Source organism: Gossypium hirsutum, chromosome A06 (assembly GCF_007990345.1).
Source record: "Gossypium hirsutum isolate 1008001.06 chromosome A06, Gossypium_hirsutum_v2.1, whole genome shotgun sequence".
Lineage (NCBI taxonomy): Eukaryota > Viridiplantae > Streptophyta > Magnoliopsida > Malvales > Malvaceae > Gossypium > Gossypium hirsutum.
In genome coordinates, this window is record NC_053429.1 from 120,897,973 (window position 1) to 120,924,055 (window position 26,083).

General features: G+C 30.2%; 2 protein-coding genes across 4 annotated transcripts; both read right to left on the reverse strand.

Annotated features, from left to right (window-relative positions):
• Positions 1-13,477: 13,477 nt before the first annotated feature.
• Positions 13,478-15,841, reverse strand: LOC121202864 (DNA replication complex GINS protein PSF3). 3 transcript variants are annotated; one of them, XM_041116048.1, is made up of 6 exons: positions 15,607-15,841; positions 15,443-15,511; positions 15,259-15,359; positions 14,639-14,731; positions 14,100-14,239; positions 13,478-13,805 (listed from the first exon to the last, which is right to left on the reverse strand). In XM_041116048.1, exons 1-6 carry the CDS (start codon positions 15,649-15,651, stop codon positions 13,696-13,698), a joined length of 558 nt encoding a protein of 185 aa, XP_040971982.1. In that variant the 5' UTR covers positions 15,652-15,841; the 3' UTR covers positions 13,478-13,695. The 3 variants fall into 3 exon arrangements, with proteins under 3 accessions (XP_040971982.1, XP_040971983.1, XP_040971984.1); XM_041116049.1 differs by having other exon boundaries at positions 13,478-13,793; positions 15,607-15,794; XM_041116050.1 differs by lacking the exon at positions 13,478-13,805 and adding an exon at positions 13,895-13,914 and having other exon boundaries at positions 15,607-15,794.
• Positions 15,842-17,307: 1,466 nt separating this feature from the next.
• Positions 17,308-21,559, reverse strand: LOC107944752 (putative ABC1 protein At2g40090). Its single transcript, XM_041116051.1, has 12 exons — positions 21,295-21,559; positions 20,865-21,019; positions 20,613-20,738; positions 20,354-20,449; positions 20,129-20,229; positions 19,962-19,998; positions 19,475-19,693; positions 19,226-19,337; positions 18,629-18,720; positions 18,261-18,440; positions 17,952-18,065; positions 17,308-17,808 (listed from the first exon to the last, which is right to left on the reverse strand). The coding sequence occupies exons 1-12, from the start codon at positions 21,476-21,478 to the stop codon at positions 17,611-17,613; spliced, it is 1,614 nt and encodes a 537-aa protein (XP_040971985.1). The 5' UTR covers positions 21,479-21,559; the 3' UTR covers positions 17,308-17,610.
• Positions 21,560-26,083: the final 4,524 nt, after the last annotated feature.

A 26,083-nucleotide genomic window follows, 5' to 3' on the forward strand; every position in this document is an offset into this window, starting at 1 on the left:
CTCCCAATAATGTTGTTTTCAAATTTTGAACTTTGGTTCTCTCCTTGGGAATTTTTAATAATTTTATTAAGTAGCTTAATGTTTACTATTAAAATAAAAATATTTGAAATAACATTTTTCCATTAATTTTTGTTTTTAAATAATTAAAATCAATATCTAATGGTAAAATTTTATTTAAAAAATTAAAGTTGGTGGTAAAATGAATTAAAATTCAAAATTTAATGGCTAATTTCGATCACATAAAAGTTGAAGGATAAAATTTTTTAAGTATAATGGCTAACATCAATCAAAATAAAATATAATGGCAAATTTCAATATTCACTTATACTATGGTGGTTAATTTACATTATAACTCAAAAGTTATTTTTTTTATCTTTTTTATGATAAAATTAAGCAATTTTTTCTGTTATTTGAAAATAAAAATTTTTAATTTAATTTTTTTCAAATAATTTTAAGAACATAACTTTACTCTCACAAGAATTTGACATGGAATATTGAGGTAGAGGACTACAATGAATAAAATGGGAAATGATATGAAATACTTAAATTATGATATGTGATATGAAAATTATATTGAAATATATCTTATAATATGTAATATGTAATATGTGTGTTTGATGATGAAATGGGGTTGTGATTGTGAATTTGACTGAAAAAAAATGTATGTACTAAATTGCAAAATATTATTTTGCAATAGAACAATATATAGAGTACAAAATACATATGTGACAGAATACAGGGAATGAATATGCGAGCAAGATGATTATAGGTATGAAAATGTTTACATATATATATTTGATGCTCATGTGAACTTAGTAAAAGGCTAGGATACGATTAGCATGCCAATAGGGTCGTATGCACGCTTGTAGGGATATGTGTTTGTACGGAGATCATTACAGGTTATACTGAGATCTAGCATTTGTTGCAGATCATCAAGTATAATCTAGTGTGGTGGAAGGATGTATTAGCATATGAAAATGCATTTGATGCCTCCGAGCTTTGTACTTGTAACAACCCGTTTTTAGTCAAATTGGAACAGTGGGTTCGGGACCACAAATATGAGACCAAAATATTTTTTATTATTATATTGAGACCTACAGTATGATAGTGTGATTGTGTGAAAATTTTGTTAAGAAATTTGATCAATTACTTGCTCAATTTGATAAAAAGGACTAAATCGCGTAAAGTGCAAAAGTGGTGTTTAATAGCTATGGAACCTTAAATTAGAAGTCCTTATGTTGTAATTAAACCATTTTTAATATGAGTGAACATTCTTGGACATGATTAAATGAATTTTAATGATTTATAACAAAGGTTAAATAAGTAAAGTAATAATTAAAGTAAATTAAATTAAAGAAAAAAAAGGTATCATCTTGTTTCTTCTTACCTATCACCGAAATTTAGAGTTATAAAAGCCATGGAAATAGCTTGAAGCATTCGGCCAACTATCCCTTATGCATGTAAGTGATTTTGACTCGGTTTTTAATGATTTTTATGTTTTTGGAATCGTTGTAACTTAATCTAGCTAGCCCAAAGATTAATTTGTAAAACTGTTAAAGATTTATAGTTTTACCATTGATTAATATGTGTATATTTTGAAGTTTGATGATAGAAAATGTATGGTTGATGTCAGATAAACAACATTTGTTAAGTTATTTTTGATAAAATTAGCAATTAGGGATTTATTTGTAAAATATGAAAAATTCATGGTTAAATTGTGAAATAAATGAAAAATGTGGGCTGCTATGTTAATAAGGGAAATTCGGCTAGCATGGATAGGGACTTAATTGCATGAATTTGTATTTTTATGAGCTAGGGACTAAATTGTAAAGATATTGAAATATTAGGGGCAAAAGTGTAATTTTTTCATAATATGATTTTTTGGCTAAATTGAATAGAATGATAATTGAATAAGTTAAATTTGATGTTATATAGATCAAGAAAAATGAAGTTCGGATCTAGATAGGGGGAAAAATAAAGTTTTGGACTAGTCGATCCATTTCGTCGTTTTTTGTGAATCGAGGTAAGTTCGTATGTTAATAAGCATTAATATACTTGTGTTTTAAATGTTCGACGAAGATTCGACAATTGGAAATCTCGGTTGAACCTTAGGAATAGATTAGGATATGAATGACATGTCATTAGGGGTTATGTGTTTGGGTGCTAGTCCGTACGTCCTACCGGTGGCTGAGTTATCTGGCAGGTGTTGTGGATTCTCATCAGTTTGTGCGAGCAGCACCATGTAGCTACGTTATGACCATCAGCTTTGGTGAGCAGACTTGTTGATAGCTCGAGAGTAAGCATTATATGATATATGAGATTGAGATAGCTTCGGCTATGTATTTGACACTTAGGGTGCGAGATTCCCGAATATCTGATATTATTCCAAATGGTTCAATGGGTATATCAAGGATATGGATGAGAAAGAGATTGATACGAGTTAGTACAGGTATATACATGAACCATACAATCATTGAATTGAAGAAACTTGTGAATTTCATATCTAATCTTGTGAATGATTATGTGATAGATTTGTAGATTAATATGAGTTATATTATGATATGATAATTGCGTAAATTGTGTATATATGGTAGGTTTTATTTCAAGCATACGAGCTTACTAAGCTTTATAGCTTACTCTATTTACTTTTCCGTGTTTTATAGTGAATATCGAAGCTTGCTTGGATTTGTGAGTCGTCGGAGATCTCATCACACTATCAAGCTAACATTTTGGTACCTTTGAACTTATGTATTTGATTATATGGCATGTATAAGAGTTGTGGTGAATTTGGTCTATAGTTTGGTAATGGATTTAGCCATTTGATTTGGCTTGTAAATTATGAATGTTTAGTTATGAATATAGCCATGTGACTTGGCTTATTTTGGCATGCTAGGTAATGTATATATATGTGCAAATGACATTTTGGTATGTTGTATATAATGGATAAGTTAATGCTTATTGTGAATTGGTATTTTAAGTACCAAATGGTTGAAATTTGATATTGGTATGCTTATGGTTTTAGGTAAAATAGTGCATAATTGAATAGATTATTGTGATAATTGAGTGTCTTGTGGTTGTTGGTATGGAATTAGCATGAATTAAGCTTGGTTGAGATTGGGTTGAATGCATATTTATGCCATGGTATATGTCAATTGATTTGTGTAGGTGAATGCAAATTTGGGTGAGCAAGATGGCTTGGTAAATAGCATTTTTGTCCACACGGACAAAGAGACGGGCTTGTGTCTCAGCCGTGTGTGACACACGGTCAGGTGACATGGTCGTGTGTCCCCTGGTGTTTAATTAGAAACCAAGTCAATATGCTCCACAGGGCTCAGCACATGGGTGTGTGACTTGGCCGTGTGGCATAAGTCAGTATACCCTACAATTTTGGCATGGCCTAGCACACGGTTTGGCATACGGGCGTGTGGTTGGTCGTGTAACCCAAGTTAAGGAGTTACACAAGGTCGAACACGGGATGTGACACGGCCATGTGATCCCATTTCGAATATCTACACGACTTGTAACACGGACGTGTCTTTGGTCGTATGAGACACACGGCTGGGCCACATGGGTGTGTGCCCTCTATATTTTGTAAAATTTTCTATGTTTTTAAAAAAATTTCTTGAGTTATCGGTTTAGTCCAGAACCATTTCTAATGCATGATTTGGGCTTCATAGGCTCGTATTAGGGACTGTATGAGTGATTGTGAATGACTTTTATTTGAAAATGATAAATGTATGTAAAATATATGATTATTTATGAAATAAGTCTGATAATGCTCTGTAACCCTATTCCGACGACAGATACAGGTTAGGGGTGTTACAGTACTTTGATTCCTTAATGTTTTGTAGTTTAAGCTCCTATAATAGCTCGATTTTTAGTGGTGTCGGAAACAGTGATTCAAGATCACTAAATTCGACGAGTGAGTTGAAAATTTAATAATTAATACCTATGAGTTAAGTGTGATTATAGAAGTATTTTTTGTAATTAGTGAATTTTGTGATTTAAAAGAATTAATTAGGTAAATCGGGTTAAAAACGAGGTATCGAGACTTCGGATTCATAAACCAAGCCATAAATATTTTTATAAATATTTATGGAGTGTTATTGAGTTAGTATTAAAGTTTCGTTAGAAAATTTTAACGTTTGGTTAGTCAATTAATTAAAATGGACTAAATTGAAAATAATGCAAAATTTGGTAAAGTGATTAAATAGCTTAAGTGACTAATAAGGAGGGATTTAAAAGGAATTAGACCCAAATTATATGGGCTGGATGGTTTGGGCAAGAAAATTAGCAAAAAAACAAGGAGAAATAAGGGTAAAATTGAAAATTTTACAAATTAAACATATAAAATAAAGATAAAATTGAAAAATCTAGAGATATCATCATTTTTCTTCAGCAAAAACACCATGGGAGGTCTGGAAGTTGCTGGTTTTTTATATTTTGACATATGTGAGTTCAATTTTTACTTTTTCTTAGTAATTTTTATGTTTTTGTGACTTTTACAATTAGGCCCAATTATCTAATTCATTAGTTTTTGATTTTATGGGTGACTTTAAAAGTTACCATGAATAAGTTTTGTATTATTATGGTGAATTATTATGGAATTGAAGTTCTTATTTTATTATATGATGATTTTATTAAGTGATTTTGATAGAAATTGATTTCAGGACCTAATTGTGAAAAAGTTGTGAATTAAAATTTGGTACTGAAATTCTGATTTACAAAGGTTGTGTAGTAGCTTAGAATTAATAAATAAAGTGTTAATGAGAAAAGTTAGCTCAATTGATGGGTTAATTGAGTAAGGACTAAATTGTAAAAACTGTAAAATTTGGAGCAAAAGTGTAATTTCAGGAATTAAAGGGTATAAACTGTAAAGTAGAGTAAAATTGAAATGAATGCTAATAAATAAATGATTTTACAATTATAGATCATGAACCCAAAGTGAATCGTGGAAAAGAGAAAATAGTCGATTAGTCCCTGAACTTGTATGACTTTTGCGAATTTTTTCAAGTAAGTTCGTACGGTTAAATTATTAAATTTCAATATCATTTTATGAATGGTGATTAACATTTATGTATGTTAATTGTTGAAAATAAGTAAACTATATACAAAAGTTACGAAATTGAACTGAGTATTTCAGAGGAACGGAACACAGGAAATGAGTACGATCGTTCAGTGAAAAAGATGAATTGATTGTAAATTATCCAAGTAAACCGAGATTTAGCATTTGTTGCGAATTCTCGTGTTTACTTTCCGTTTAGCTCTTACGAGCTTCCGTTAACTCATATGAGTTTCAGTTAACCATTTTGGGGTTTCAGTTCAGCTCTGATGAGCTTCAATTAGCCTTTGGGCTTCCGTTTAGCACTTGTGTGCTTCAATTAGCCTTCGGGCTTCCGTTTAGCACTTATATGCTTCAGCTAGACTTCGGACTTCAAATCACAATGTACTCAAATCCGTAAGTCATTCCTTGAATGGACAAATTGGTAAGTCGTAAATGTAACGTGTGGAAAAAGAAATGTAAGTAATGTTATCATTATTATTGAGCTCAATTAAGTAATTTTTTTAAATGAAATTATGACTTACAGGATGAAAGTAACTTACTTGAAATGTCCATATGATTTGAATTTTGGAAAATTAATATTTGGTAAGATTTATTTTTCTATTCCTATGAGCTTACTAAGCTTTCATAAGCTTACTCTTATGTGTTAAATTTCTTTGTAGATTGACGTGAAATCGGTGGATCAAATCAATACATCAAGGTACACTATCCAGATTACTTCGGTAAATTTTATTGTGCATTTTAAGGTTTATATGGCATGTATAAGGTTTAATTGAAAGGAAGTGAATGTGTTATAAACTTAATTATCAACATTTTTCACTAAAATAGTTTTTGGACAGTAGCAGTAGTTCAAATTTGAAAAATCACCAAAAATTGTGGAAATCGACTTAGAGGTTGAATAGAATATGAAATTAAATCCTATTGAGTCTATTTTTACATAGAAGAAACGGTGTAAGCAAAAGAATCTTATTTTATGAGATATTTGAATTTTTGTGAGACAGAGTCAGAATGATTTCGGAATCCCCTGTTTTGATTTGGGAAAATCATTAAAAATGATATAAAAATAATTATCAGTTATAATTTATATGCTTAAAATCCTTAATGAGTCTATTTTCAAAAGAAACAAACGGGAATATCATCTGAATTTCATATGAGGAGATAATTAATTTTTAGTAAAGAAAGGTCGAAGCTGTCAAACAGCAGAACAGGGGTAACTTTGAAGAATAAACTGTACTTATTGGCTAATCCAAAAATTCTGGAAATTTTATGGTAAGAAAATATTGAGTCTAGTTTTAGGTAAAATTAGCGGATCTTAATTTGGAGTTCCGTAGCTCTAGATATAAATAATTTAGTAACTATGACTCGAGAAGACATCTTGACTGGAATATGAGCAAATAGTGGAATTATGTGTAATTATTCTGTAAACTGCGATAACATCCTATAACCCTGTTCTGGCGACATATGTGGGTTAGGGGTATTACAGCTCCTACAAGCTATCTGGTGTGGTGTAGTTTACCCATGTATCAAAGTCCATTTTACTAGGGTTTCATCAAGTGTAACATCCTAATTAAAATTTGAAAAACTTGAATATGTAAAGAAATAGATTGACAATAAAATATGATACCGAAATAAATATAAATAAGTTGATAGACTCCAAAAAAAAAAGAGTTGGATGGTATGAAAGCAAGATAAATAATATGATTGCCATAGAATATGAGTAGTATAATGTTAATTGCATATAAATATGTTTGATAGTGTTAGCTAAGAAGGCATGAAAAATGGTAATTGTCAAATGGTATGTATAGGTTATTTGCCTTGCAAATATTGACAAATGCATTAGTTATTTGTTATATTCATATACTCCATCGTATCTAAAATGTGATATTGTTAGATTGGTAGATTATAACTTGGCTAAATTTTGTAATGGTGTTATACATAATCATTGTAAATGTTTACGTTATCTTGAATCACGAAGGTACCGTTGAGCTTTATCGCTAAACGTATAGTTTTGTTTTCTTCTGCACAGGTTCAACTATTTCTCAAAGCCTCAGGACTTGAAGTCAAAATCTAAACTACCGTTTACGACTCAATAAAATTTGTAAATTATGTTTCATTTTAGTTTTACAGCATGTACTTAGGGACTTTTGGTTAAATGTTTCTAAATGGTTAAGTTGTATGTGATGTTGTCTTATGTTAATGTTTAAAGATTGTGTTTGGATGTACTCATCTAGTTGCTTTGAGTTCTAAGTTAAAAGTCGTGCTTATATGGAATTTTGATGGTTTTTGGACATATAATGTTTGAAATTTAGCCTTGAAACTACCATTTTAGGCACAATTTGACTTTATGAAAGTCTTACAATTTGATAGCACAGTAATATATATAAAGGTTTTCAGGTCATTTTAAACTTGTATTAGGTTGATTTTGGAAGTAATAGGTTGTCATGTTGTGGCGACAAACCCTGGGTCGCAACAAGGAACAAGGCAGAATTCTCGCGGCAAATGTTACTCTAAGGTCACGATGAGCACAACATAGAAAGTTGCATTACGACAAAGAATCCCCAACGTCGCGATGTCAACCCAAATTTTTGAAATCCTTACAATTGGTCATATTTTGACCCCAAGTTAGTAAAAGAGCTTTCATAAGCTTGTATTGTAATGACCCGATAGTCACGAGTACCGAAAATTGTACTTTTGGGTTTCCATTTTCGTAAAACGGATTCGTAAATATTTATAATATTTATTTACGAAGCTAGTTGTATGGTTAATTAAATTTTGGTTAAGTGAATTTGTTTAAATTAAGAGTAATTAGGTGTAAGGATTAAATTGAATATAGGAAGAAAGTTGAATTATAGACTAGAGAAAAATGAAGGGACTAAATAGGAAATTAAACCATAAATTGACAAGTGTTTGGTATTGTACATGACATGTGTAATAATTATATACATATACTTGTAATAATTATATATACTTATTATTTAAGAAAATATTATTATATTATTATATTATATTATTATATTATTATATGATATTAATTAAAATAAAGTAAATAAAAGAAAATAAAAAGAATAGAAAGAAACAGAGAGTAGAAAGAAATAGTGGGGAAAAAGAAAGAAAGAACAAGAGAAAGGAAAGAAGGAGAAAAATTAGGGATTTCAAGGGTTTAAGCTCAAATTGGTTAGTCAATTTAGTCATTTTTCTTGTAATTTTTAGGTTTTTAAAATTCTAGTATAAAATTCTACTTGCTTTATGTTGAAATTTTAGAAATTAGTGGATTTTTAGATGTTGTTCATGTTGGATAATTTAAGTATTTGGAGTTTAATTGATAGAATTTTAAGTTAGAAATGAAAAAGGGATTGAATTGTAAAATAAATTATAAGTTTTGGAGTTATAGGGACTAAATTGAGAAAATTTTAAAATTTAGGGATTTAAGTAAAATTAGAGAGTTGAATTTAGTCTAAAGTGAAAATTGAATGAAAATATGGAACTAATTTTGAAGAAATAAAGTTAGCTTCGATTTAAAGACTAAATTGGAATTTAGGCAAAAGTTGAATATAAATTGAAACATTCAATGTGAAATTATGTTGTATTGATGATTTTCAATTGTTTCAATTCTGTAGCTAACGTTGTGCCGGAAACTTCGGCTAACAAGGGAAAGGAAAAAGTCAACGAGGAGTAACTCGAAAATTACGATTTGTATTTCTATAATCCGAATTTAATTATTAAAATTACTGTACTTTGATTTCTTGTATATGGTAAGTATGGAAGGTGAGAATTATTGTGTTTACAATTGAGATGAATTGATTTGGTGTGTGTTGAAATTGATATGAATATGTGATTATTGTTGAACTTAAACATTGGATATTGTTATACTTGAAAAGTGAATTGAAACTCTATTAACTATATCGGGTTGAGTCGGATATAGTTGGCATGCCATAGGATTGGAAGAGTTCAGAGATTACTTCGACTTCGAGTCGATGAGACATTGGGTGTCAATCTATTACTTCGATTTATCCGATGAGGCATTGGGTGCCAAACTGGTGTGTTTTGGTTGGATCCGTGTATCCGTCCAAATTCGAGTTATGTTAATAGGGGTTATTGAAATAAAAAAATGTTATGATTGATATTGAATGGTGAAATGAGATATAGATAGAGACACATGAATCGAGTATTTGTGAATTGGATATGAATGATCAATATTATGGTTCAAATAATGTGTTGATATTGTAAAAAGCTACCTGGGATAGCAATTGATAAGAATTGAATGAATTATAAATGTTTTGTTTATAAATTGATTACTAGTATGATTAAGGTTTTGTATGATTTAATGTATATGTTTATTTATTTTACTTTAAAGTATTTGGATTATAGAAATACCACTGAGTTTATACTCAGCGTACGGTTGTTTTCCGTGCGCAGGATAGATAAAGTAAGATTGCCGATTCAGCATCCATCCGAGATCCCAAACTCAAACGTGGTGAAGTATATTTCTTTTTGGTAATGACATGTACCTAGGATGTCATAAGTTGTCATTTTGGGAAAATGGATGTAAATGATATTATAAGATGATTTTGGTTACTTATATAAATGAATATATGTTTTATGTTGAGGTTTAATATGGAATGTTTAAGTTTATGTATAAATATGAAATAGGCAAAATTTGGGTGAAATGGTATGAAAATTTGAATTAACTTGAATGGTGTTTTTAATTGATTGTTTGGATAATATATGTAAAATACCTATGAGTATACATTGGATAAGTCATTAGGTTGATAGTTTTGACATGTTTTAGATGTATTTGAATGTGTTTTGAATTGGTTGATTAAATGATTTTTGAGTTGCTTGGTGTTCAAGATTGCAGGGTATGAAAAAACTTGATGTAAAAGGTTCATTTTGAGTCCAGACGACCAAACACACAAGCGTGTGACTGGACCGTGTGAGACACACAACTAACACATAGGCGTGTGGTTTGGCTGTGTGTCCCCTATAATTTTAAAATTTCAAAACAAAATGCCCAGGTAATTTCACATGGGCAAAGACACGAGCATGTGGCTGGCCGTGTGACCTAAGTTAGAGAGTTACACAGGATCGAACACGACTTGAAGCACAGGCATGTTTAATGGTCACACAGGCATGTCCCTTGACCACACGAACGTGTGACCCCTGCTCCTAGGAAAAAAAATTAAAATTTCATGAAAATTTCTAGAATACCTGCTTTAGTACCGATTTGTTTCTAACATATATTTTGGGCGTCAAAGGCTTAATAGAAGGACAATATGATTAAATTATGATGTGTATGTTAAATGATTATGTAAATGTTCGTATTTGATCTGATAAGTCCAATAATGCTCCGTAACCCTATTCCGGCGACAGATAAAGGTTAAGGGGTGTTACACGTATAAAACCCAAAAATGATTATGTATCGTTTTATACACATGTCTTGGTTATATTTGAACACTTAGCAATTTGTAATTGAATGGCACCTTATAATTCAAACCTGATGATCAAGTCAGATAACAAGGTATTATAGCAATAAAAAAATATTTTCCCATTTCAAAGGCAATATTTCAGATCATGACGTTTATTTTTTTTTCATAATTTTGCAATAATTTACTATATACAAGGTTTAATATCTCTTTTAGCCCTCATACTATAATTGAATTATCATATTTTTTTAATCAATTTAGCTCTTGTACTTTATTTTTTATCAATTTAGCTCCTGTCATTTCATTTTGTAATTCCTGTTTCCCAAATCCAAATTTTTGTTATAAAAATGTTAAGCTAACCAATGGCACACTACTACATGTTAAGGAAAAAACTAAAAAAGACTTCATTTTTTTGAAAATTTTAAAAATTTTAAAAATCATTAAAAAAAACCCCAAGATCTTAAGACTTATAGAATTAAAATAAAAATAAAAAATCATAATTTATTTTTGAAGATTATAAAAAAAATATTTTTAAAAGTTATAAGTACGAGAAACTCATAAAAAAATTAAAAATTTTCAAAAAATGTAAAAAGGAATTGTTTGAAATTTTTGGTTTTTTTGTAAAATTTAGAAATTTATGGCATTTTCTGCAAATTTTTAGGGTTGTTTTGTACTTTTTATAATTTTTAAGGATTTTGGGATTGAATGGGAAAAAATTTTAATAAAAAATATAGATGGAGTAACAGGCATACAGAATGAAAAACTAATAAAATAAATATTATAAGTATAAAAGTGATAATTTAACTTCAGTAAAATGAGCAAAAAGTATTAATCTCTTAAAAAAATAGTTTACAAATATATAATATTCCAAATAAGTAAAATAAAATAACCATATATTGCAACTTAACTGTTGTTGTTAAAAGAATACACCAGATTTGATATCAAATGTAGATAAAACCACGTGCCAGATATGAGAGTGGTTATAAGGCTGAAAACAAAATATCTTAGGGCATACTTCAATTAAAAAGTGGAAAAGTCCCCCTTTTTTATACCCAAAATATCTGCCAATAATAATATAGCTAAAAATTGCTCCTTTTTGCTTTACTTTTATGGGTTTGCACATGACAAGGCATGTACATTTAAAATTGGTATAGTAATTTGTTTCACTCTTCAATTTTATTTAAAATTTTTTTTATTTTATTTTTTATTTTTAACTCTTAAATTTATATTATTTGTCAAATTACTCCTAAAATGTATAAAAAAATTGATATCGATTAATTTTACTAACATAGTATTCATGTATGTCTATGTCAACAATTAATTATTTCTTTTTTTTAAAGATACAACAAATTTAAATTTTATAGAGAATTATTAAAATTTTAAAAAATATAAATTTCATTTAATAATAAAAATTATAATAATAGTCTATAATTTTTATTTTTTAAAAAATTAATTATTAATGTAATCTACATGTAAATTATCATATCAACAAAGTTAACAACATTAACTTTTCCAACCATCTCAAGATGTTTTAACAAAAAAACACTAGTTTAAAGGCTAAAATAAAGATTGAACAAAAAAATCGACTAAATTGAAAATCAATCCAAACCAAATATTTGGGCATTGTATGAAATACAAGTTAGAAAATTACAATTACTCAAATCAAACCAAATTTTGTTTTTTTATTTAATATATATAATTAATTTTAATTTTTTATAATATAAAAATAAATATTTTATATTTAAAATTGTGAAAATAATTTAAAGTTCTTGAAAAGATCTTTTTTTTTAAATATGTTTATGAAACGATCTTGAAATTTTATCAAATAATATTTAAAAAATGTAAAACAAAATTCATTTTATCAAAATAAGTCTAAACAATCAAAACAAAAAATTAATATGAAAAATTTGAGAACCAAATCAAACCAAATTATGATGAACAGTTCAAAAAATTTTAAAAATTCAACCGAATCAATATCTCTCCTAACTAAAATTGATAAAAAAAATTTAAATGAATGATTCACATAATTTTTTTTATAAAGCTAAAAGGTCAAATAAATCATTATACCTTTCAAATTTTAAATTAATCAAACTTAAACATTCTAATTATTTAAATATTAATATCAATTCAATTAAATTGTTGTATTACCATCTTTAAATAGCAACTCAAAACTAACTTCAAATATATTTAAAACACATGTTGCTTGTTAATATAAAAATGTTCATACCCCAAACCAATGCCTAATTTCAAAAAATTTCTAAACCCAAGCTTAAGCATGATACACCCAAGTTCACTCAAATGATCATTTTTACAAGTCAAAAAATAATAAAAATTAAAGACTCGATTGACATTAACATTGTTGTCAATACAAGAAAATGTGAATTTGTATATGCTAAAACATATTATCCTCCTTTTTAAAGATTAAAAAAAACTATAAATAATTTTTAAGCATTGCATCATAAAAAGCAAATATGAAAAAAAAAAGAAAAATTATAAATAAGTTAATATTAAAAAATATTTTTTATTTAAATTTAGTTATAAAAATATTTTATATATATTTTATTATTTAAACAATAAAACAAACTAAACCAAGCCGAAAAATTCAAATCTAAAGCAAGCGAAGCTATCTAACCAGTGAACACCTCTACTATTAAATATATAACTTAGATTTGAAATGTCAAAAAAATAATCCTCTTAAATTTTATTAATACTAAACTTTTTTATCATAATAAATTTAAAATTTTCATAAAATAAATGCATAAATTTACAATTTAATACATATATTTTAAATATACTCCACGTCAAACCCAAATTAGCTCCAAAACAAATGAAAATTTATCTAGTATTTTAAAACTAAATTATCTTAAAGTTCAAAAGATTATATTAACCCAAATGATTTTATTTGGAAAATTTTAAAAGTAAAATTTAAAATGATTTAAATTGGATAATTGAAACTCTTTTTTCATATGCTATTAAACTAATTAAGCTCAAATAATTCAAAATCAAATGATATTTACTTATACTGGATAATCTGAACCCAAATACTTCAATTATCAAATGAGGTTAACCTAATTAAACTCACGAATCCGAATAACATAAACAAATATAATATCGATATACATGTGAACGACATTTTTCATCAATTTCAGTCGGCAAACTAAAGTGAATATGTTACCTTTATGAGAGGCATCCTGAGGTTAGGATATCAACTTATTCAAATGACCTCCTTTTCCTTCCAAGAACTGAAGCTCTTTGAAGCCTGGGGCCGCCCATCCGCCACTTCTTAAAGGCCGACATCGAAACTTGAGCTGCTTCGTACACTACAAAGATGAACAAAACATAATGGCTATGTTGTTCAAACTCTCAATCTTTCTCGAAATACCCATACGCAATGCTTATGTTCGACATATGAATATGATGATATAACTTCTAAGAATCCTCCGAATGCAAGGAAAAACTTACAAAAAATTTGGTTGTACTCATGTCAAGCACATATTTGTACCTAACACTCGTACCTGAGTAAGGATAACATAGCAGAATTCTAATGTTTTTACATCTAAAGGGGCCATAGCAGTGAAAGAAATAAGCTTTAAATAAAGGAAAAGGATTCTCACAATTTGATTCTTCTTTTGTTAGAAGGGTCAAGAATTTGGAAGCCGTTGTGTATGCTGCAGTATATGCCTTGGTTAAGATCTCCTTATATCTGATCTTGAATGCCGATAAGAGCAAGATTTCAATGGTTTTATCACCAACCCTATCCCATCAAAACACAAAGTGGCGACTGAGAAATCCATTTTTCATTATGTTACTCGGACTTTTTAAGTATTAGTATCGGATAATTGTGCTCAAACATATATATATATAATCCTTTAAAGACTCTCTAGATACCAATTTGAAACAATCTTGTTGGACCAGTTGGATTTAGAAGGTCTACTGGCCAGACAGCCTAGAGATTCTACATTGCTACATTGCTTGGATCCTTCAATCCATGAGGACGTAACTTTTAATGATCCTCTAATAACATAAAAAAAAAATACTCAGAAAATTTTAACTAAACCCGTGTTGGATAATATACTTAGTACTTGACGCTTACACTCGAATCCAAATAGCATAGATTCTAAAAGATACTACAAGGTCTGACGGAGAGACTCACAGTGGTGCTATCTTGCATCCAAACTCATAAAAATATGGCGATCGAGATTTAAGATCAACACAAGCAGCATCAGCTTGGATTTCCAGCCGTGTTCTGGACATATTAAAAATATACATTTAGAAAAACATCATTAGCACAAAGCCAACTTTGCAAGCACATAAATCAACACATGAAAAAAATAGATTTTGGACTATCAAATAATTAATCATCATCCTCCCGTTGCAGATAGACAGACTTATGTGAGAATTTATAACTATTTAGTGTTTACTGCTTCAAATAAATCCAAACAATGTTCGTTGAGAAATAAAATCAAACACCTACTGGGTACTACCAAGCCAAATTCAACATACAGAACACCTTCGGATGATAAAGCATTAAAAGGCTTATGGGTGTCCAAAAGCCAGTCGTTAAGATCCGTGATTCTTTCGTCTCCCGGTATAGTTCTTTTTGGACACCACCCACATACCTTTAAGCTTTGTCACTTTCGCCTAATTCGATTCAAAACAAAGTAAGAGAGTCCTTTTACCTACTAATTGAGCTAAATTTATATTAACAACAGCCAAAATACCTAACAAGATGAATACTTTTTTTGAGAGCTATTTAGGGGAGAAAAAAAGTACCTTTGATTGAAACAGGCAGGGACGCTTATGGATATGGCTTGCCTTAAGTACAAGTCTTGAGCAAGCCACAATGGAAGCTCCACTTTTGCTCCTTGTTCAACCTAAGATCCAAACATCATAAATTAACCCTTCTTTCTTAAAAACGGGGTTAGAGAGGAAAATTAAAAAAAAAAAAAAAGCTTACGGAGTTTGTCTCAGAACTTGGATCGATTATAACTCCATTTGCTGCTTTATGAAAAACAACTGGAACAAACTGAAATGTGCAAAAAAATTGGAAAGAAAAATTAAATGAGGAAATTGAGAATTTAACAGTATGCAAAAAAAAAAAAGTAGGAGTGTTAAATCAACCTCTTCCTCGGCAAGAATGTCATCGATGTTGTAGTAATTCGCCATTTTCTTTTCTTCTTAAAATCCCTTTCTAGAACTCAGAGATGGGCGGAAATTGAGGGAAGGAAAAATAAGATTATTGATTTAAGGGGTTTAGATTATTTTTGGAAATTGAGAGGGAAAATTGATGAGAAAAGGAGGGAAAATTAAACATGATTTTATTTGTAATTTTCTAATGGACTTTCCTTCTAGCTTCAAAATCTTGCTTGATTTAGGAGGATTTTAGGCCCAATAATTAGGGCTTAATTAACCCAATGGGTATTTTATCATATCACAATTCTATTTAAATTATTTTATATTTATCTCAATTTTTGATCCATTAATGATTAAAAGATATAAATTTTGCCCTCAAAAATTCATAAAAATTTTGAAATATTCGTACGTTGATATGCGGCCATATCATTTTTTTTATACTCATATCATATCTAAATTAATTTCACTTTAAAAATCAATGTTTTTTTAAATTGAATCAGTGATAAAAACAATCAAATCACCGATTCATCGATCCTAATAAAAGTTATTAAAATTCAAAAAATAAAAAATGGTTCAACCAATTTTTTGATCAACTCAATCAGTTTTAGATTTGTTCATGAGTTGAGCTATCCGTCTAGGCCCATCTAAAGGTGTTCAATCGGTTAACCGTCCTGAACTATTATTAATTGAATTAATCGATCATTTTAAACTCTTAACCGTTAACTGAACTGAAATTTTTTCAAAAAAAAACAAATTGAACCAAACTTTTTCGGTTAATTTGGTCGATTAACCGAATTAACTAAAATTTATATTTTTTTTTATTTTTGGTTAAAACAAATATAAAACATATAAAAAATTAACCCAATTAACTGACCGATTAATTTATACTTCTAAAAAATTAACCGAACAGACGAACCCTCGACTAAATAGTTATATATTATAATATTATTTATTAAGTTCGGTTAATTCGGTTAACTAACCGATTTCGAACTGAATTAACCATTAACAGAACTTCCAAAAAATTATTAACTAACCCCTTCGGTTAATCGACCGAATTCGGTCGGTTAAAATTAATTCGGTTTTACTCAAATTTTGCACATCTCTAGGCCCGTCCAAAATTTGGAGTTTGAACAAAAATATTGAGCCTGAAAAATAAGCTTGAGCAAAAAAATTAGACCCGTTTAAAATATGGACTAGGCTCGAACTTGGACATTTAAAGTCCAACCCGACCTATTTTAAGTTTATAATACTTTATATTATGTTATTTTTATATATTATGTAATTTAGAATCCATTAAAAAAACATATAGTAAATATATAATACTACTAAGATAACTATATAAAAAATTTCGATAAATAAAAAAGGTATAAAAGTATTAAATATAAAAATATAATTATTTAAAAAAAAAAATTAAAAATTATATGAAAGAACCTAAAATTAACTTAGATTAGTCTTCTGCAAATATGGACAAATTTGAACAAAATTTTGAACTCAAATTTCAGGCGAGTCTAACTTGGACAAACATAAAATATGTTAATATTATACTCCAACCTGGCTCATAAGCACCTCTAATCAATTCGTACCAGCTCTCAATTAAACTATCTCCCCAATCCGACCGGCCAACCTGGTTCAAACTAAACAAACAAAAATGCATCGGAGACATAATTTGCAACAATCCTAAAAGATACATTAATCGAGTAATCAGCTGATTCAGCTTTGTAATTGAAATTAATTCACTGTTTTTTTCTCAGAAAAAATATCATGTTTTCTTGTAGTTACAGTTCATAAGTCGTCCGGTTGAATGGGGGGATTTCTATAACATTTCACTAAAGCCCCACACATTATGGGTATTTTAAGAAATCATGATAAAAGAATTATATGAATTTATATTCCTTTCTTTGAAGTGATAAAGAATCAATACGTTTGTTGACCGAGCTTAAACAACCTGCACGGAGGTTGGTTGAAAAACTGCTCTCGGAACTGAATCGGTGTTCAAGTCAATGCATTACGGACTCGTAAAAGCCAAAAAGCTATCTGCAGTGCTAAAAGGCGAGCTTCAAAAAGGAATTCCTCGAACCAGATATCAATCCGGGAAAATAATGATTTCATCTGCATCATCTTTGCTTCGACAACAGCTTCGGAAGAAACTCTTCCGATGATCAAAAATGTCTCGAGTGAAGAACCCTGTAACTGTCATGCAGCAGTCAAAGCATAAGCTCCTTATTATAACCATATGTTGTTCCAACACTCCCATGTCCGAGACTCACACCCAAGTCCAAGTAACATGGAAACAAAGAATTTAATGAAATCAAGTACAGAAAAGTAGAGAATACCAGAGAGTTATTGACTGCTCTTAAGCAATCATTTGTCTTCAACATTAATAGAATAACACGGGGCAGTCGACTGAGAAGCTCGGATATTTGAGGGAAATATTGAGATGCATACATCTGCCGGAGAAGATAGATATGGCCAAGCAAGAAGTGAGAATCAATCAATTAAAAACAATCCAACATTCAAACTTATAGCAAATCATAATCTCTAAACACAAAAACAAAGCTCCAATGGAATCCTTATTCAGAAGGAAGCCAATAAAAAAGAGGAAAAATATATCAATATCAGTACATCAAAACTTATAATATCACCTGTAGTTCAGAACGATCACTATCAGTGCCTTTTATGACCAAATGATCCACAGCTGGGTCAATGACCCGATTCCAGGGCCTCATCGTTAGAATCCCTGCAAATAGCACATACAGGTCCTCCCCAGCACCCAATTTCACACTATGTTCCTTTATTCCATTAGCATCAGAAAACACCAATGCCTGAAATGCAAGCATGAATTAACATATCACATTGCTCACAAATAAAAGCCGCTGTTACTCTAGTGTCGGTACACAAATATTTCCAGCAAAGGTACTTTAAGAAAATGTAAAGTCAAAAGTAAAGTAAATAAAAACTATAAATGCGTCCAAGAAATATATCCAAATTTTTTGGGAGAGGGACAACGTACCCTCCAAAGAGAAGCATAGCTGAATCTAGTAGAGAAGTCGAGTTCTTTATAAAGACCATGGTCTAACAATATCAACTGTGGTTTTTTCTTGCCTGTGGACCAAAGGAGAAAAAGATCAGGTTCTGAGTGTTGTATTCAGAGAAGCAACTAAACTTCACAATCAAACACATGAAAAAGCCTCAAAAAGAAATCCATCACACAAACTCGGATTTTCAATGGCCACATTGAAGTCCCCAAAAGGGTGCAAACTGGTAAAGGAAGTTTTCGTTAATTTATTATGAAGTTGGAACATTTGAAACATATTTTTTTTTCCTTTACAAATCAATCACGAGTTCCATTACTAAGAGTTTTATTATTAAATGTCTAAAAATGACATCACTACTTGCAATGAACAAATTCATGCTGAAAGACAGAGCATGATCTTAGACAGATCAAGCTAGAAGAATTAAGAAAACAAACATGATAGATTGATAATACTTAGCTTATTGAGGATAGATATGGAAACAAGAAAGATTTAACATCATTGACTCGAATTGCAACTAGCTAAGCACAAGTGGAGACATTCTCAAATGATTTCAACATAAAAGAAAAGCTAACCGAAAATTCTCCTTTTGCCAGAAGGTAACGGCCGAACTAATAAATTAGCAGCATGTGGATCACAATGAACAAATCCATGTTTAAACATCATCTCAGCAAAAGTTTGACTAACCTGCATAGAATCAGATTACATATTTATGACAATCACATAACTGCACAAATATATATCCTTTAATGATTTTTCCAGGAGTTAATACAGCTTCTAAATGCTAAAAACAATAGGCAGATGATAATAAGCCAAGAACTTACCAATCTTGCAACATCACTAGGATGGATTCCAAGTTTTTGAATGGTAATAACATCATTCACATATGCACCGTCCATGAATTCCATTATTAAAAGCTTTGAGGTACTCAAAGACCAATGCACCTCTGGTGCATAAACATAATCTGCAATATGAGGAGACAGCTTCCGAAAATTTTCCAAACATTTGACGCTGTTCTTTGCCTCTATCAAAAAGTCTAGCTCCTGAAAAGCCCAGAACCAATCAAATCCTATATCACGTCGAATGGAAAAAAAGCTAAATTCCTAATGGGCAAATAGAATAACAATTATCCTAGCAAAAGACAATTACATATATCATCTAAGTCAATGTTTGACAAGCAAGGGTGCATTGGAAGGTATAAAACCAGAAAATAGAACACAAGAATACCATATCATAAGCAAACCAATTGTATAATACATCTAGATTTCTTGAAAGCGTAAATCCAGACAAAGGAATTTTTAAGCAACTTGCCTTGGGTAAACTTTCTCGAATTTCAGCGACCAACCATCTGCAGGCATAAGCCAAGATATTCAAGAACTCCAACAGTTGAAACCACATAACGATAAAATGTTTGAGAAATACATGGGATTCTGCAGTTGTGCATGAATGTAGAAGCCAAACGAGGCAAGAAACAGTACCTATAATCAAAAGATGGGAATAACCGATGTAGAGTGTTGACAAGGAATTCCACAGTGGCTTGGTCTGCAGCTGCAGTATCTGTCATGTGAGTGTGCTGGACCTGAATTTCAAGAAAAATGATACGGACATGGAAAATAAATCCTAACAATAACACCCAGAGGCCTAAATTTGCAGAAGTCAAATAAAACAAAATTTCCTTAGGTAAAAGTAACAAAGAGTGAAACCTTCACAGCAACTTTTTGACCATCATGCGTACGAGCAATATGGACTTGCGCAAGAGAAGCACTTGCTATTGGTTTTGGATCAAATTCATCGAAAACCTGCATATGAAAAGCTAGTTTAAATGGACAAGTATAACCTCTACGTGTGAAAAAAAACATCGATAGCATTTACTATATTGGAAAAGCAGTTATCCAACCTAAACAATCATTAAAAACAATTCAATTCTGCTTCTTAAAATTATGTTTTCAAAACAATACATACTTTATCAGGTGTCTCTCCAAGTTCCTTCTTGAAGACTTCACATACTTGATCATACGAAGAAACCGGACACTTATTCAACATCGACTCCCTCATTGTAAGAACATACTCCTGAGGAATTAGGTACTCCTACACAAATAAAAGAGAAAAATCTTTTTGAATCAAACCCATGACCGAATAGTATCTAATGAATCCAAAAACCCAATCAGCAAACTTCATATCGAAGATACAGAGTCGGCATTACTAAAAACATACCAATTGCCCAATATGTTGGCCAAGCTTGATATAAATTCCTCCATTTCTAAAACAAAGTTCTTGAAGCTTTCGTGCCGATCTTAAATGAACTTCATGTTTAATCTTAGCTCTCTCATTACTTCCTTCGGGTAGTCCCCATAATGAATACTGGTAATCTAATAGCATAATTCAAACCCGTCACCAAAATTTGAAATATATAAAAATATACGAGTACCCAAATTCTCAATTACTTGCTACATTTCTATCTATGGTATTATAAAGAAAACAAAATGATCATTATCCTTTTAAATCTAACAAATTCAACTGATTTCTTTTTTTTCAATGAAGTTATATTTTTCATTCAAGATTGGAACTTTAAGCTTTTAGTTAACTATCTTAACAAAATGAAGATAGAAAATAAAATGTTATAATTTTCAAGATTTGGAGGTACCGAAGACGATAGATGCAGCAGTTGCGGAGTCACGGAGAAGGCGGAGAGGGACGGCGGTGCAGAGCTTGAGAGCTGCGGCGGGGTCGTCAGAGGTAGCGATAGTAGCGGCTGCACCTCCCGTACAAAGGGCAGTGGCGGCAACCGCTAGCTTGGCGCGCGTACGCCAAAGGGATCGCGTTGCCATGGATTTTTTGGGATGGCCGCCCGCAAGACTAACGGGGACAAGCGAGCGAAAATAACTCTCCTATGTTTTACCGTCTTGTATTTTTTTTCCCTTGTCTTGTCTTTATTTATTTATTTAAAATTTTGGGTTTGGATTTGGGTTTAATTTGTTGGGGGAAATAGACAATAGCCCACAAAGTAATATCATTTTGTTTGGGGAAGATGGGTTTTCGTTTTGTTTTGTTGTTAGAGGTGTTTTGAAATATAGGGCTCGAGATAGTTCAAATAATGTAGTTTATTATTCTAAAATAATAAAATATAAAAATATTTTTACATTAAGGGTGTCGAAACCATTTTTTTGAAAAATGGTCGAATTTGATTTTGAAAATGAAAATGAACATGAGAGTCGCCACCAATCTTTTTTTGATGAGGTGTGATAGGGTCACCTCGTAAAATGGTTATTTTTAATAAACGGTTTTGATTTATTAAAACATCACTTTTTGGTCTACGAAATTCAGAAAGACGGGTTCGGGAGTCGGTTACGCACGAGGAATGATTAACACCCTCAATACACCCAAAATTGGTACCTAATTGATTAATTAATGTCTTAGTGTCGAAAATTGAGAGCTTTGAAGAGATTTTAAAATACGATCCTTTGTTAAAAAGTTGCAAAATTTTTTAGAGCAGGCATATTTCACGTTAATCAAGAAATATAATTACGTCCCATAAGTTTGGACACAATGTCTTAAATTCTCGATACGCGAATGAATGCCAGAAATTTATTAATTTTGAAAAAATGTTCGATTATCTCGGTTTTAAAAAGAAATCATATTCCGTAAGTTAGAATACGATTTTTTCTTAATTCCCGAGAATATTTAAAAATTAATGCTTTGAAAATGTTCTGGTATTTAGGTTTATCGAGAAAACCGAAACCCCGTAAGTTAGGAAACGACCTTTCGAATTTTAAAACATGAAGTATTGCTTATTGAAAACAACATTTTTAATGTATCGGGTAAAATGTAACATGATTTTATTGTAAAATGGGAAATAAATTACGGTATTGATATGCGTAATAAAATAATTAATAATAACGAAGATGATAATATAAATACAATAATAATAACGAATAACATAAACTTGCAGGTATATAAAGACATAAATGAATAAATATATAATAAAATAATAATGAGAACAAAAACAAAATAAAAATGAAATAAATAAATAAAATAATAAATAAAATTCTAATGAAAATTTAATTTAAATTGAGAATAAGGAAATAAACATATGAATAAAAAAACATTGAATGAAATGGTTTAAAAATAATAATGATAATAAAAATAATAGTAATAGTAATAATAATACTAATGATAATAATAGCAATAATAATAATAATAATAATAATAATAATAGAAATCATAATAGTAATAATAACAATAATAATAATAATAATAATAAACAATAATACTAGTAAAATAATGATAATAGTAATAAAAATAAAAAATAGCAATGATAATAATAATATTGATAATAAATAATAATAGTAAGAAATAATAATAATAGAAAATAATAATAATATATTAATAATAATAAAATCAGGAATAATAATAACAACAATAATATAAATACTAATATAATAATAATAATAAGAAGAAGAAGAAGAAGAAGAAGAAGAAGAAGAAGAAGAAGAAGAAGAAGAAGAAGAAGAAGAAGAAGAAGAAGAAGAAGAAGAAGAAACAAAAAAAGAAATAAGTAGGTAAATGAGTAAATAAATAAAAATAAAATAAAATATGAAAGATTGAAAGCAAGGGAATAAATCGTGATCTACAGAATTTAAAGTACAAATTATAAGATAAAAATAAAGTAAAATGGATTAAGAGATTAAAATGAGATAAAATTAAAATTATAGGGCGAAATTTAAATAACAAAACGAAAGAGGACTAAATTGAATTTAAAACAAAATTTTGGGACAAATTTGAAAATAAATAAAAGAGAAAAGGACAAAATCGAGTGCGCGAATAAAAATGAGGGATTAAAGGGAAAAATATTCCCGCCCTCCAAAACGCAACACTTTACACGAGGCTAAAATGAAATCAAAGCAAAATTCTAGGGCAAAATTAGAAATAAAATAAATTTAATTGCAAAACTATAAAAAAGTGAAAGGTTAAATTCGAAAATAACCCAATTTTTAAAAACACGTGGATTCTGCTAGTGGGTTGGGTCAACACGCGGATCCTAGGTTCCAAAACGACGTCGTTTTGGTGCCTGAAAGCCTTGCCCAAAACGACGTCGTTTTGGAGGCCTATTTAAGGCCAAATTCTTAAAAAAAAAAAGTTCAACTTTGTTTTAAACAAAACCCCCCATTCTTATATTCTTTGAAGACTTCTTTGAGTCCGGTGAGAACTCCGATGGACCGTCGCCGTTGACAGCCGCCGTCGACCATCGTGTACTGTGGTCGGAGCTCAAAACCTCCTCTCTCTTTTTTTGCGATTTGAAAGGTAAGTTTTTCTTTTTCCCTTTTTAACTCTTTTTTTAATATATATATAAATAATCCTTTTTTAAAAAAGAAAATAAAGAAATATATGTTTATAAAAGTCTTCGAAAGAAAGGAAAATAAAGGAAAAAAGGTAAAAAAAGGACCCTGCACGTTTTGAACTTTATTTTTCTTCTTCAACTGCTTTGTTATTATCTCAATGCTTTGAATCACTATTTTTTTTTAAGAAAATGTCTGAATGTCTATTTTTTTATTGAAAAATCTCCAAAAATACATTCGTTCTTTCATGGCTTTTATAGCGAAATAAATACAATATACTTCATTATTTTCTTTCATCTCTTCTACTGTTTCTGCCATCTGCCTTTGTTGTTTCCTTTTTTCTTGCTCTGTTTGCATGTTTGGAGAGTCAACGGGGCAGAGGATTTCCGTTTTGGTGCAAAGAGCCGGCAGCGCGCTCGAGGCACGTGGGGGGTGCGGTGCTGAAGGTTTCAGAAACCCTAGGGTTTCTGAATTGTTTTAGATTCTTGGGCCTTTTGGGTTTGTTTTAGTTTGGGCCTGGTTGTTGGGCTTTGATTTGAATTGTAATATGGACTGGACTTTTAATGGGTTTATTATTTGGTTTATTTGTGGTTTAGTGGGCCGAGCAAAATTTGGGTTTCACAAAGGGTATATTTGTTTTAAAAAGAATTATCATGATTTTTTTTCAATATTTTCATGTGTTTGTTTCATTGAAATTAACTTTTTGATCAATAAAAAATTAATTCATTTTCTTTAAATTAAATTATACTTTTGAAATGCGTAAGCCATTTTTAAAAAAGGAACTCCTCATTCAACTAGAATAAAGGTTATTGTTGGGCTAAGCAATACGCAACATTTGGATTCAGATAAGGGATGACCTAAAGAGGCGTTGGGCTAAGAATGGGGGGTTGATAAGCTCATCAACGATACCAATTAGCTTGATAAGACAATTCATACCAACATTAGGTTAGGGACTAGCTAGTCAATAAATATTGCCCATGCTTGCATGCAAGCTCGCTAATTTTAATTTCGATGGTGGCTACTCAATGAGGGTTCCCTCGAGATGAATGGATACTCACCGTCGGGATAAAAAACAACAATTTGTTGGTTCTAAAGTAAAGCATATACCACAAATTCGTGTCAAATTGACTATCTTGGATCCACTATTTAGTGATGACAAATTTGTGACACCAATGTCAGTGCCCAATCCAACGTTCATGAACCCAATTCCAATTCAACTGACACTTCAAGTCACTATCCCGAACTTTCTTTATGTCATTCAGCTCTTTCATGATAAGTTGCCACATGCCGAATTGGCACAACACCCAATCACTATGTTGTTATTCGATGATGTGGAATCATATAATAACTTTGTAGGTTCTCCCCCATGAGTGCACCACCTCAACTACGATTCTCAAGTGCAAACAGCCTGAATGTCTTTGACCTAGTGCAGTGTCCACCAAAACTACAAATAATTATTTAAAGTTAACAAAACAATCAATGATGATAACAATCAATGTTAATATTTTTATGTTCTTGATGCAATAATTTCATCATATTTTATAAATTTCCTAAATGATCGAATTGATTATTCATGGAAATAAACAAATGTTATTTATTATTTCTATTATGTACCGTCTTTAATGGTTTTTGTAAGTAAAGCAAAATGTATAAGAAAATATTGGCTTATTGATTACCTAATGTTTAACTAATATTAAGTTGCATTATATGAACAAATTATAATGTGAGAAGACAACTTATATTACTAGGTAAATCTAAATTATCTATAGTTTGTAGAATGAAATTGAGCAAATGATTCAAATAATAGAGAATTATTATGTAGTATATAAGTCCAATTGGGGATATAAGTTGTCTTGGCTATCAGAGCATGATTGACTCCTAATATAAGAGACATATATGTGATTGTCTAGATCAATAATACATTGGATATGACCCAAGCTGAATTTATCATAGATCTATTTTTAGATTTATTCACTTATGACGTTCATGGTGTGACTTACCTAAATCCAAAGTAAGTGTCAGATCATGTGTGTAGAACTCATGTACTTTGATATATTTAAAACCTGAATTCTTATAGTAGTGGGCTAGAAGTTGGTA

Bases quoted from the DNA above. Each gene is read 5' to 3' on its own strand.
- LOC121202864 (XM_041116048.1), bottom strand. From the start codon at position 15,651: ATGGCGAATTACTACAACATCGATGACATTCTTGCCGAGGAAGAG. The intron at 15,512-15,606 runs GTTGATTTAACA...TGCACATTTCAG, and splicing joins ACATTCTTGCCGAGGAAGAG to TTTGTTCCAGTTGTTTTTCA. The intron at 13,806-14,099 runs GTGAGAATCCTT...TCATCTTTGTAG, and splicing joins AACAAAAGAAGAATCAAATT to TGTACGAAGCAGCTCAAGTT.
- LOC107944752 (XM_041116051.1), bottom strand. From the start codon at position 21,478: ATGGCAACGCGATCCCTTTGGCGTACGCGCGCCAAGCTAGCGGTTGCC. The intron at 20,739-20,864 runs GTATGTTTTTAG...TTATTTGTGTAG, and splicing joins GCCAACATATTGGGCAATTG to GAGTACCTAATTCCTCAGGA. The intron at 19,999-20,128 runs GTACTGTTTCTT...TTATGCCTGCAG, and splicing joins TTCCCATCTTTTGATTATAG to ATGGTTGGTCGCTGAAATTC.